This window comes from Ambystoma mexicanum, chromosome 5p (genome assembly GCF_040938575.1).
Source record: "Ambystoma mexicanum isolate Mex_15411 chromosome 5p, UKY_AmexF1_1, whole genome shotgun sequence".
In the NCBI taxonomy this organism is placed as follows: Eukaryota; Metazoa; Chordata; class Amphibia; order Caudata; family Ambystomatidae; genus Ambystoma; species Ambystoma mexicanum.
The window spans coordinates 242222576-242235499 of record NC_090930.1 but is presented as its reverse complement, the minus strand read 5'-3'; the positions used below and the strand labels follow the sequence as shown (position 1 = coordinate 242235499).

The following is a 12924-nucleotide window of genomic DNA, read 5'->3' as shown; positions in this document are numbered from 1 at the left end:
GTTGAACATTGGTGCATAATGCAGTGAACTACCCAGGCCAGGAAACACTGGGGCAAATAACAAAGGAGTGTGTGTTGAAAGCTGGAAAGTTGAAGTGGTCCTGCAGAGGTCTGTAGAAAAAAGCCATGCACATTCGAAAGTCTTCAACATCAGGAAATGGTCCGAGCCTGACTGAGGCTGACTGGAAGTGTAATACGTTACGGGAAGGGAACCCTTGAAGGATATGAGTTAGGCTTGGGGAAGGGAACCCCTGCGAGTGTTGTGAACGTTTGCTTTAAACGGTTTGAGCCCGACAGAGGGAGACCGATGGGAACTTTTGCCTTAAGAGGTGTCAGCCCAACAGAGGGAGACTGATGGGAACTTTTGCTGTGAATGGTCTGAATCCTACTGAGGGAGACCGATGTGAACTTTTACTCCAAGAGGTTGGAACCCGATTGAAGGGAACCAACATGAACCTTTTGGTGAACTGCATTTTGGAAAATGGAAAGTAAGAAATTAACGTGAAAGAACAGGTGGGCCTCGATCCACGTTTTGAACTGCCTTTGTGTCAAGAGCCAGAGTGTATCATCATGCCTACAGGGGCTTCCTTAATCTGTGCTGTCCAACGTGGGGAGGAGAGCTGACTCGGCCACATTTATTCTTTATACTTGAACACTGACTTTCCGTTGCATACATATATTCATTTTCATACTTTTTGTACAAGATATAGGGCAGGTATTAGGTTTTTGTTAGTATAGGCCATTTTGATTTGACGGATGCAGCCTAGGTACAAGTTGACACGCTTTGTGGGGACATTGTTTGATATCCAGGCTCCCCTACATTGGAACACACTTCCCAGGCTTAAACTCCTGGCTAGCAATCTTGCTCTTTTGAAGAAGCAAATCAAAACCTACCTGTTCAATCTTAACCGAGGTTAAGTACGGCTCTCTCCCGCCTACTCTCCCTGATTATGATTGATTGATTGATTGGTTATTTATAATGCGCTTAATACCCAAAGGGTTTCCAAACACAGACCCGGGGATCAAACCTTTGTTGCTCTGTGTGGTCTTGCTTCCAAGGCGAGCACGTTGCCCCTGATCTATCCTCCTGAGACGACCCTTCCCACGCTCTGAGGCCCATGGGCATGTGGCGCGTTATAAATATTAAAACAAATAAATAAGACTGTTTTGTTCATTATTTGATGGGCAAGACAACTACCATCCTATCTATGGGGCAAAGTAGGAGTTTCTCCAACCCTAATTGAAAGTTCAATAAAGCTTTTTACAAATGGTACCTTTTGTGCCAGTCATACGTGTGAAACCATGCCTCCCTAACAGCATATACCCTCACTGTTCCACTCCATCGCCCCTCTCTTTTGTAAAATGTCTTTCCCAGGGATTGCTACACTTTTATTTTTGTTTTGATATATATTTGAAGAGTCAGAGATGGGGGAACAGGTGCGAAGGAGATCAGGAATCGGTGAGGGAGAAAGACAGTATGGAAGAGAGGGAAAAAGAGAGATCATCACACTGCCTCTGAATAGAAACTCAATTCAGAAGTCGTCTCGCCTGTACAAAAAACGTTTTTATCAAACGTCAAAACGATGCTCAAGATTTCAGGCTTCTGCAGGAGACAATGCTCCTTTTCACGCCGCCAGCCGAACTGAATGCAAAGCAGAGAGCACTGAGACGGGGCTTGAATGCATTGAATGCATTCCCTTGCATACAATGCATCCGCCGAGTAGCCTAAAAGCACATAAATTGCCCTCTGTGACTCGAATGTGTTTTTGCATTTCGCTCGGAGCATATATTGATTGTAGTATTGAAGGAGAGATATGAGAAGCCATTACAACTTTAAATGGGAGCGAATCTAACACAGCCTTTCTCGAGCCGGGCATTCCATTAAAGCGGTGCATTGTCTCTAAGCTGCAATCATTGTCTTGCGTGACAGAGTCACTTAGGTTACGTATAAGGCCCTACCAACATGGTGAAACGGGGTGAAACGTACAATGCCCCTTTCTGCGCTACGCAAACGCTTACTAAAAACAGACTCAGAACTGTAGTCATATTGCAAAGTTGCCTTTTCAACAGGTGCTCGTATTCAGCATGGTGGCATGGGCAAAACATATGGTACAGTATTTTAAATAGCTCCTATTTTTAAAATATCATTATGAAAGTTTGAGTTATGAAAAGGGACCACATAGGACACTTTCCTCATGGGGTACATAAAAGCTCTGTGTGGGGGTAGATATGTTTTATTTTACCTTGATGTGGCCTGTGCAGGAAATGCTTCATGTAAACCCAACTCGGAGTTTGGTGGTATTATAAAAACATACAGTATTTAAAATGCTACAGGCTTTTACACCGATGACCCTATGTATCAGACCGGCCTGTTTTTGCTATGATATGGTATGATATGTTATTTTTAACACACTTACTACCCAGAGGTTTCTAAGCACGGATCCGGGGATCGAACCTGTAGTGCTCCTTGTCGTCTTGCTTCCAAGGCGAGCATGTTGCCCCTGAGCTACCCTGCCGATGACACGCAGTGCATAAAGACCTTCTTCGGGAGAGCGGTAAAAGCGAGCACCACTATGAGTTGGGCTACAAGGAATATTTTCCAGACGGGGTACTTTGAAAGTACTCCACAGAGCAAATACCAGCCATCTTGCCCATGGAGTACTTTCTATGTGTTCCATGCGATAAATAGCCCGTGGGTTCCATGTCATTTTGCTGACGGTAATTACTTAAAAGTAATTTTTTTTTTTAAATCACTTCAAATGTTGGTACTTTTTTTGGGGCGGGGGTCACCCAAGCAACCTCTTCTTCTAACCCAGGCCGCTCTCAGCCCTTTTAACCACTTAACCCACAACCCCCTTTACAATTCGAAGTGTTGTTTTAAGTAAATTATTTGCAGTACATTACTTTGAATTAATTACTGTCGGAAAAACCACAGGATTCCAGCCCATGCAATCCATAAAGGTTCGAATCTCATACTGATGCCCAGAGTTCTCTACTGAACGAGGCACCTTTTAGGTAATGGTTCATATGAAATTTTCAATTGAGGTATAATGAATCTTCTGTGAAATACCATACAAGATTGGTTCAGCACCGTATTAACTGGGAGCCCCTATCAACCGGCCTCTCCCAGTGCTGCTAATAGAACCCTTCTGGATAAATACATTCTGGATTACAAGGCGTACATGCTGGGTTTCCTAGTCTTCGGATGATAGGGTCCAGGAAAAGTTTGGCTTTCTTGTTGCCTGTTTTGTTTATGAGTTTGATGATGATGTGGTCTGTTGCGCTGTTGTCTTCCTGAGAGGGCTTTTTTTCACATATGTACTGTTTGGACTGGTCATTGTTGCCTTATATGTCCTATAGGGGGCTGGAGCTGCAGCCAGTGTATACCGGTCAGCGTGGGTTTACTATGCTTGTATTTATTGTTCTACTTTGATAGGAGAGCAGAGCTTGGCTGATGCCCATTATTCAAGCAAGGGAGGAGTTGCGGTTTCCAGCCAGTAGAGCAAGTCCATTCTCCAAATGAGATGGGATCATGGCTTGGCAGGTCGTTCTGAAATTTGTCAGTTGTGCAGGTTTTATTCAGCAGTAGGAGAATTGATACCAGGTGATTCAGGTCTTGAAACAGATTTCTGCAGAAGGGGAGGAATTGATACCAGGCGATTGGGTCTTGAAACAGATTTCTGCAGTAGGGGGGAATTGATACAAGGGGATTCAGGTCTTGAAACAGATTTCTGCAGAAGGGGGGGAATTGATACCAGGCGATTCAGGTCTTGAAACAGATTTCTGCAGAAGGGGGGGAATTGATACCAGGCGATTCAGGTCTTGAAACAGATTGCCGTCAATTAGGATTGTGACTTTGTCTTTCTAGTGAACTGAGGTGTAAGTCCATCAATCCATCTAGTTTAATGGTAAAGGGGCAGTCTTGAACCTGGACTTGTTGGGATTGGTTGGTTGTGAAGATGAATTTGATCTTTGTCAGGGTCGGGTACTAACGGGACATCAAGTTTGCGGCTCTCTTCGAGTCAGTGGAAGGTTTCTTGTTTGAGGTCGCCTTTTAACAGATGTGGGTATTATCAGTATACTCGTGATCTTGTTTCTGTATCTTCATGTACATGGTAGGTTATTACATTGCACAAAGGTAAAATGTAGCAAACGTAATGCAATAATAACATAACCTGCAGAAACAGTGTAAACAAACAGTAGAGCAATCAGGTTACAGCAAGTGGGATAGTAGAGATCAAAATACAAAGGATCGATTCTATAGATATTACACGTCACTTGTCGATGCTGGTGGGTATGTGGGTGAGTTGGTCTTCATTTGTGATGTTTGATGGGAATCATTGGCGTGCGATGATTTTGAACCCTATGTGTGTTGACTAAATGTAGATCAGGGCTTGTTGCTCAATGCTTTTGAGGGCGTCTGAAAGGTCATAAAGCAGCAAGAAGCAGGGGTAACCATTGCCCATTATGCATGGAGCATCATGAACCTGCTGTATGGTCATCTAATGTCAGACTCGTAGTCTGGCGTCTTGATAATAGTCCTATGGCATGGAAGTGTGTAATAGGTTGGCATTCTATATAGGTTTCCTTCAGTAGTGAGACAATCGTGCCTGTTTTGAGGACATTGAGGAAGATGCCTTGAGGGAGAGCCACATTGACTGTGGTATGAAGGGGGCCATGAGGATAAGAAGGGTCTGTGACTGCGAGTATCTTTAAGGTGGCCCACCTGGGCGTGTATCAAGTGGGAAGAAAGAAAAGACGGTGTGCTGTTCATATGTCACTTAGCATGCACAGTTTTTGCAACTGGAGTTCCAATTTTGTTGTTGCACAGTGTGCTTAATTCGGGGGACGGGGGAGGCATACAGCCTGTTCTCTGGGGTGATCTTCGTTTTACCAGAGTTCTCTAGAGTGCAGCGTATGATAAACCTGCCACACAGAGCATCAGCGAGTCATGGACGGTAGAAGGCCTTGCTGCCCTTTGCGTGGTGACATGAGGATTCCTCGAAAGGTGCATTGAACTTGCCCACAGGCCCAGGCTTTCACATTTCAGAAAATGCGAATTCATATAAAAACATGAACAGGATACATCTACCCCCTTAATACTTGTCACATTTCTTTGGGGGCGGGGGGCATTGCTGCCATAATTGTACAAACAAGTAAATGTGAACATAAATCCAAGGTTGTGTTGTCCAGTAGAACTCCTTTGGTCTCATTTAATACAAAGGAGCCCCGGCAGAAACGGCAGTCGTTGCCACATGCAGTGCAGGAGATGACATGTGATCTTGCAAAAGGGACATAGGATGCTTTCTCAAACAGTAAACATGCACTCGCTGTTCGAGGGTTCAGACATTAACAATGTGTGCCGGCGGATTCGTATGGTTGTCCATTGACTCAAAAGTACATTCATTCTCAGCACCTTTTCCCACTAAAGCTTATGCTGGGTGTCCATGTGACACCCGTGTCGGGGCGATGGTGCAATACATACTGTGCCCCCTCCCGACAGAAGGTATTACATGTGCTGATTTAGATTGAATCAACATACAACAGGGAACTCTGATGGGCACAAGAAAGAAAATCCCCCTGTGCCCACCATCGACCAATGGGTACAAGATTTGGGATCTGAAAACACGGCTGAGGACTGATTACATATACTACACATCTTTTGGTGCAATGCATGTTACATACGAATGTGACAAGCAATGTTAGCGCAAACAAAGTTGAAAAGTGAAAAAGTGAACCCTTTATATTTTCTTTGCTCCTTTCTAGAAAAACAATGTAAAAGACACTGGGCCTCATTCCGAGTACGGCGCTAACCAATGGCGCTATTAACGCCTTGGTTGACGCCGTACCCGGACCGGCAGCGCCTTGGTGGTTGGCGGAATTACCGCCCCATTCCAAGGTTGGCGGGGCGGTAATTCCCCAATCCCCATTTACCCTTCCCCATTCCCATTCTTGCCCCATAGGGCATAATGGGAGTGGGGAAGGCGTCAATTACGCCACCGTAAATTACGGTGGCGTAATTAACATCAAGGTCCCTTAGCGCCATGGTATTTAACGCCTGCTAAAAGCAGGTGTTAAAAGCACCATGGCGCTAAGGGAACTCGGAGTATGGCGGTAAGGGATTACCGCCACCGCTCTCGTTAGCGGTGGCCGCTATCCCTTACCGCCATACTCGGAATGAGGCCCACTATCAATTTCATTGCAACATTTTACTGGTATCTATGAAAACATTATGCAGTAATGTCTGGCTACATGTAACAGAAGCAGAACAACAAAGCAAGTCATGCAAGCAGCAAACAAGTTGCCTATTCTATTACTCCTAGCAATAGCTTTTTCGATTTCACAAACAAAAGAAATATATATGCCTCCTGCAGGACGAGATAACAGGTTCACCCATTGCAAGGCTATGGAATTGATATCGTCAAGTAGCAGTTATACTTGATTGTCTAGTTAAACAATGTGTAAGGCTTCACCTTCAGGCCTTATTCTGAAAGGACCACAAAGAGGTAACAGAGCTCTGATCTGAGATTCATTGACCATGTTTGAAGGCCCATTGGGCTTTATGACCTAATTGCTAGCGGTTTTGCCCACATACCTCTCCCACTTTCCAGGACAACAGCCTTTCAATGTTTGCCCAGAAACCCCTGCTGACCAGCTCCTGGTTGACTATGAAGGTCAGACAACACTCATGAAGTCTACAGCAGCTGCACACACTGACTTAAGCAAGGGCCAAATAGGTGTAATGAGGTCCTGCTCTGAGATGTATTCTTTCATTTTGGAAGACACGTTGGGATTTTGTGATCTAGTTCATTGACGGGTTTCCCCAAAATCCCGGTATCTAGCAAGCAGACCAGCAATATCCCCAATCCTTCCATGAATCTCAAACCCAGTCTCTAGCAATTGTCTATGAATTCCACATGTGCAATGTTTCAATAAGTCCCAGGACTGTAAGGCATCCAGTAAAGGGCAGTGGCTAGGGGAAAGCCGGTCTGATCACTGGATCATCCATGCTCAGCACCGCAAATGCCTGTGGCCTTGGGTCACAGGTCTGTTCTATGGCCAGCTCAGTCATAACTCCTAAAAAGGTTGCTTGCCCCATATTACCACACAATAAATATTTTGATCTGTGATATTTGCTCTCTGCTGTTGACAATGTGAAATCTACTCCTTGGTGAAGTGTAGTGTGATATTTGCTCCTATATACTGGCACTGTGATATCTGATCCATGCTGCCCATACCGTGACTGTTTTGTTGCCTGCTTTCCGCACTGTACCCTAGTAACCTTTACATTCTTCCACCATGATTGACATCACATTTCATCACACAATACACCAAATGCAATGATGAACTCTACCACAAAGCATCAACATGCGTAAACCGATGTAGGGCAATACCCAATCCCAAACTTGAAGAAAAGACAATAATCCACTGTCCACTCTACACAACCATAATGCGCATGGGCATAATAATTGATTGTGGTCTCCAGACCACTTCTCCGGAGCATGATGCACACACGACTGTGGCAGATGTGCAGTACGTCCTGCTTCACGGTAGTGGTGTGGAGACAAGAAAGTAGATGAAGCAAGCCTCGTAAAGATGAGTTGGGGGTGGCGGAGCAAAGCAGGGAGAGAGGAGTGGAGTGAGTGGCTTCAATCTAATACACAACACACACATCCAACAGACGGCAAACCCGGGCCACGTCCCAAAGGGCCACGTCCCCAAAACATCTAGAAGCTTACCCAGCACAGGGACAGTGAGTTTCGGCCGAAGTAGAATTCATTGATTTCATTCCATCATATTTGTCCCCAAATATATGTGGGGGGTAGGTTTAGGTGAACAATTAATGTAGGGATGTCAAAAGGAGCATTGTGGGGGGGGGGTCACCTGCGCCTATATTTGTGACAAAATCGACTAGTAAAAAAAGAAAAAGATGAAATCTACTTCGATGAAAACCTTTCGATAAGATCTCACAGAACCCCCGCACACAGAACCAGATTGCTTTTGAACTGCAAATATCCACACAAAAAAACAAAGCTATCGTGCGCTTCTCCCTCTGCACCTACTAACCAAACCCAAACCGTTTTCCTGCATGTGCCAAAGCATCAAGAGATCATGAAAATAGTAACAGTGCACGAAAAAAAAATAATAACATAACACAATAGTTATATTGCGTGGCTTGGCTAGCTTCAGAGGCACACTTACCGCTCTGTGGGTTGAGGATATGATGCTGGTTTAAGGACCACCCTCCCAGGTTTGATGCATCCATTTCAAACCCTTGCAAAGTTACTGTTCTTTTCTCCCACAGAATGAGCTCAGGGCATCGTTCGTATTCGTACCCCACAGATACTGAAAAAAATAAGAGTAAACACACAATGTTACTAAGCTATAATGGAATAATTGCCCATTTCGATTTTCTAATGTGCCCTTCATGGTAAAAGCGACTTGGAAAAGGCTTGCAGCATGCTTTCTGAGCTTTATTACAACTGACCAGGAGGTCGTGTTATCAGTGTATTATCTTTGCAGGTGCTTTTATGAATTCATTGTTATGAAATATATCACAAAAAAAATATTTCTAAATTGAGTTTATCATACGAAAAATGTAAACTATATGTTGCTTTAAGACAATTGAATTCCATCAGTATATATATGACAAGTACTTATTTTTCAAGTAATAATTGCAGAGCTGTTTCTCATTGAATTGTTTTCACAGCAATGCAAATATTGTATTATTGTATTTATTTTGTATTTGTTCAATCTTATAAAGTGCCTGATGAAGTTCAAGAGGTTTCTTCTTCTTGTCACCAGCATATTATCAGCATCAGCCATCACACACTAAACTATAACATCACAACAGTCCTCCCTAGGAGTCCACTTCATTGGCAAGGCCTGCGAGGCTAGGAAGTAAGTCAGAAAGGAGGGAAAGATCGGTTGACAGGAGAAGGCCTGGAGAGAATTCCAGGAACTACAAATCATAGGGCGATTGAAACATAAAAGTGCTCAATGCTCCCAGAATCTCAGGACATTAGGTTCTCTGTGCGCATGCGGTGGGGCTTTGAAAGTGCAGAGCCTTGGGCCAGCAGGGTTCTGCTGCAGGAATGTTTATATTGGATCTGCTGGAGAATCGGAAGGCAGATGTTCGCTGATATGGGACTGGATTACTATACAATTGAGAACGCGCAAATTAAATTTGCATGTGCACATATGCCATTTATGCATGCACAATTACGTTAACCCCAAGGAAAATGCTTCACCTTGGAGGGATATGTTTTTTTCCAGCTGAGAGGGACCTGTAGAAGGAGACCAGAGTTTACCATAGTGGTGTTGTAGGCATCAATGATGTAGCCATGCAATGCTTCATGAGACAGCAGGAGAGTCACCGGGATCCCAACCACTGGCCTGCCCTGCTGCCTCTTCACCCGAGCCACATGTGTGTGTCACGGTTTATTACACAGCACACTCCAACCAGAGAACTCCATCCCCTACAATGAATGTGGCGCACAATAAAACACATTTTATTTTTAATGTACTGCAGATTATTTTGAGTAGGCCTCCAACCATCACACACCCAACCTCCACAAACACCCAGTGTCACAATTGACTAGGAACCAGGCTAGTGTGTATTAATAAGATATGTTATTAATGTATTATTCGATGTGAATGAGGATCATCAGAATACAACAGCCATCAAAATTGTGGCAACACAAATGCAAAATCCTATCTAGAGCAACCACGTGGAAATGGGCTGTTACACTCGCTTTTGTTATAATGACAAACAGGAAAATATAATCAGGTTGAAAACTACTGTTGAACTAGCTTTTGTTATAATGACAAAACAGGAAAATAGCGATTCCACACAAAGTAATAGCACCTACAGTCAAGCACTCCCCCCTGCAACACACACCCCCAAAAATAAATGTGGACTTGATTCCTTTGAATAGAAGCCAGTGGCAAGGAGTAGGAAAATAGAGGGAAAATAGATTTTCGGGTAAAGCCCACCACCACAAGATGGGAAGCCAGCAAAGAAAGGGAAAACTCATTTTTGGAGCAAAATGGAAGAATGGGATTTTGATTATTTCTCACAACTGGTAGGGGACAGAATAGAAGAAAATTGTATAGCTTACGCTTAGGAGATAAACAAAGTTTTTGAGAATACTAATCAGCACACCAGGGCAAAATACAAATGAAGTAGGAAAATCAGTTTTGAGAAAAAGCAAATGCAAAAGGAAAATCCATTGGCAAATGGAAATGAGTTTATACAGGGGCTTACAATGACAGGCAGCTCAGGAAGAGGTTTAGCTTCCAATAGGAAAAACGGTTTTCAGTGACACGGACAGGGGCTCATAACAGGTAGACATCTAGGCAAAAGGGATTGCTCACAATGGGAACAATGGTTTGGGTTTAATAGAACAGATGAAAATAGGAATTTGTTTGGTAATGCACACAATACATGAACACATTTGGTTTTTAGTTACACAGAGAATAATTCTTTTGAGGCAACACTTTAATGACTATGACAAATAAATAAAAACACCAGGAACAATATGGTTGATTTCAAATTACAACAATCTTGAACCCTGAATTTCAATGGGGGAATGAATTAATTTACTTAAAAAAATACTATGGATTTATACAGACAACTGAGAGATTTTCCAAAGGAGATATGCTAACATACACAGGCAAACAAGATATTCTTCTATGGGGAGATGACTGAATTGCAATAACAATTTGGGTTCTCAATAAGGAAATATAGGAAACTCTGGCCAGATAGGGCAAGGGATCTGGTCACTGCACTCTCAAAAATGTAAAGGTTCAGCAGCCTTCTCGCCGTCCTCCTTCTCCTGTCTCCCCAGTTTTTGTGTGTGTATCCTGAGTCCTAGTAAAGTCCCCCTTATATAGCAGAAATGACATCACTAATTTTACAATTTAGGGGGGTACCCTGTAATTATCCCTGCCACTATGATTGGACAGTTTCTCTCACTCTCTCCACCCCCAGTCAGGATTGGATCAGGGATTTTGGAGCACCATCTGTCTTTCCTCTGTATTACCCTGCTTTGTTCTCAGCTCAACTTTTTGGCAAAAACTAATTATGTATCATAACTTCATAATTGTACCAGCAACATATATGCAACATATATTCTGTTTGAGTTGGTCATGGGGAATTAGATAAGCCGACTGCCAAATCTGTGTGATGTAGCATGGCCATGTGCCACCTTTTTGTTGTTTTTATAACATGTACAACAGTTATGAATATGTAAGCTCTCAAGCATGTTCCTAATTTAATTTGCCTCCTTTTCATCAAATATTATAATTGTCACATGTTCAGATCAGCCAGAACCCTAATCTAACTGGCCATTACAGTTTCCAGAGTCCAAGGTAAATGCAATGAATATCCTTAAAACCGCCTGGAAATGACATGAACAATGGCATAAAATTGAGATCCACCCTCAGTCTAATGGCTGCGCAAAATGCCTAATACGAAATAGTCTTTTAATATGAATGACGAGTGTGTCTGTCAGCAAATGGGCTGGCCGCTTCATCCCCCACAGCCATCTGTTCCTCTGGGTCAGCCTGTGACCAGAGGGTTTTTATGAGTCTCTTTGAAGTTGACAGTTTGCTCTTTGAAGTGGGTGCAACAAGAACTCGCACCTTTTCATCATGCTTTAGCCAATGATTGCTTCTTGTAAATCCCTGCACTCCTGCCATCATGCCTGCAGAACAGGGAAAGATGATGCCTCCCGCAGCATCACATTTTATTACAGGATACTTGTGGGTAGGTGTGATATCCAGCTGCATGTGGGGCTTGCCATTGTGAAGTTCCTGCCTCAGCCAGAACCCGTTTTTTCTGAAGTGGTGCATCTTCACAGGTTACAGGAGTTTTGTGGCTGAAACCTCATATACATTTGATTGGTCACCCCCCACATCATGTTTCACTGACATTTTCTGTGTGAGCAGTGATATCTTTTTCCATTGTGCACTTTAAAGACATTTTTATTTGCAACACACGTGCAGGCCGTTTTAAGCTTTTAATGATATGATAGTTTATTTATATAGCACCTATACACAATGTGTTTCAAAGCGCTTCAAGACAGGGGAGGGAACAGGGAAAATACAATGACATTCTTACAGGCCATGAACAGTAAGGATGCGAAATTAACTATATGTAAAGACGACTTTTCAGATAGTGCAAGAGCTAAGACAGAGATAAGAAAGGGAGGGGGAGAGTGCGAAGGACATGCAAAATGACAGACGACTACTGTATTAGGCCTAACAACATTTCTGGTAGAGCCAGAGAAAAACAAAAGGTGATGGAGAGAGGTGCAAAAAGGGAGGGGTGGAACAAAACAAGCGACTATCGTACTAGGCTTGATGACATTACAGATGGTGCTGGAGGGTAAGTAAGGGGAGGGGATGGGGGAGGTTTCAGACGAGGTTGCTATCATACTAGATCCAGGGACAATTCTGATAGCGTAAGTGCATAGAAGAAAGTAAAGGGAGGAGGGTAGGAGATAGGAAATGGAAGAAAGGGAGATGAGCAGAGAGCAGAGAGTAAGCAGCCAAAAAGAGTGGAGAAGCAAGAGGGGAGAGGGAATACAATTGCAGAAGTCAGTAGTTACACATAATGTTGCAAGCCAGGATACAAGATGAAGATGGGAACAGCATGATTCAGGGCCAACATGAGTACAAGGTGCCAAGGAAGCCCAGCATGAGAGTTGAGAAAGGGTGACACACAGTGAATCAATGAAGTCCATAAAAGTCTAATCCAGCATTGAACATAAGACAGTGATGGTGAAACCAGAATGCATCAGCACAGACTCCTGCAGAAGTAGGCTGGAGGGGGGGGGGGCAGGGTAGAAGAATCAAGCAAAACAGGCAACAACTGTTTACAAATCCTGTCTTGCAAGTCACATGATTCTTTGATTTCTCC

The 12924-nt window shown here is 43.4% G+C and overlaps 1 protein-coding gene across 4 annotated transcripts in view; it reads right to left on the bottom strand.

Moving 5' to 3' along the window:
• TENM1 (teneurin transmembrane protein 1) overlaps window positions 1-12924 on the bottom strand; it is a 2006416-nt gene that overhangs the window by 425657 nt on the left and 1567835 nt on the right. For all 4 annotated transcript variants that reach the window (XM_069612654.1, XM_069612656.1, XM_069612655.1 and 1 more), the window contains one exon: window positions 8202-8345. In XM_069612654.1, the coding sequence (XP_069468755.1) occupies window positions 8202-8345 (144 nt within the window). The remainder of the gene's footprint in view (window positions 1-8201; window positions 8346-12924) is intronic.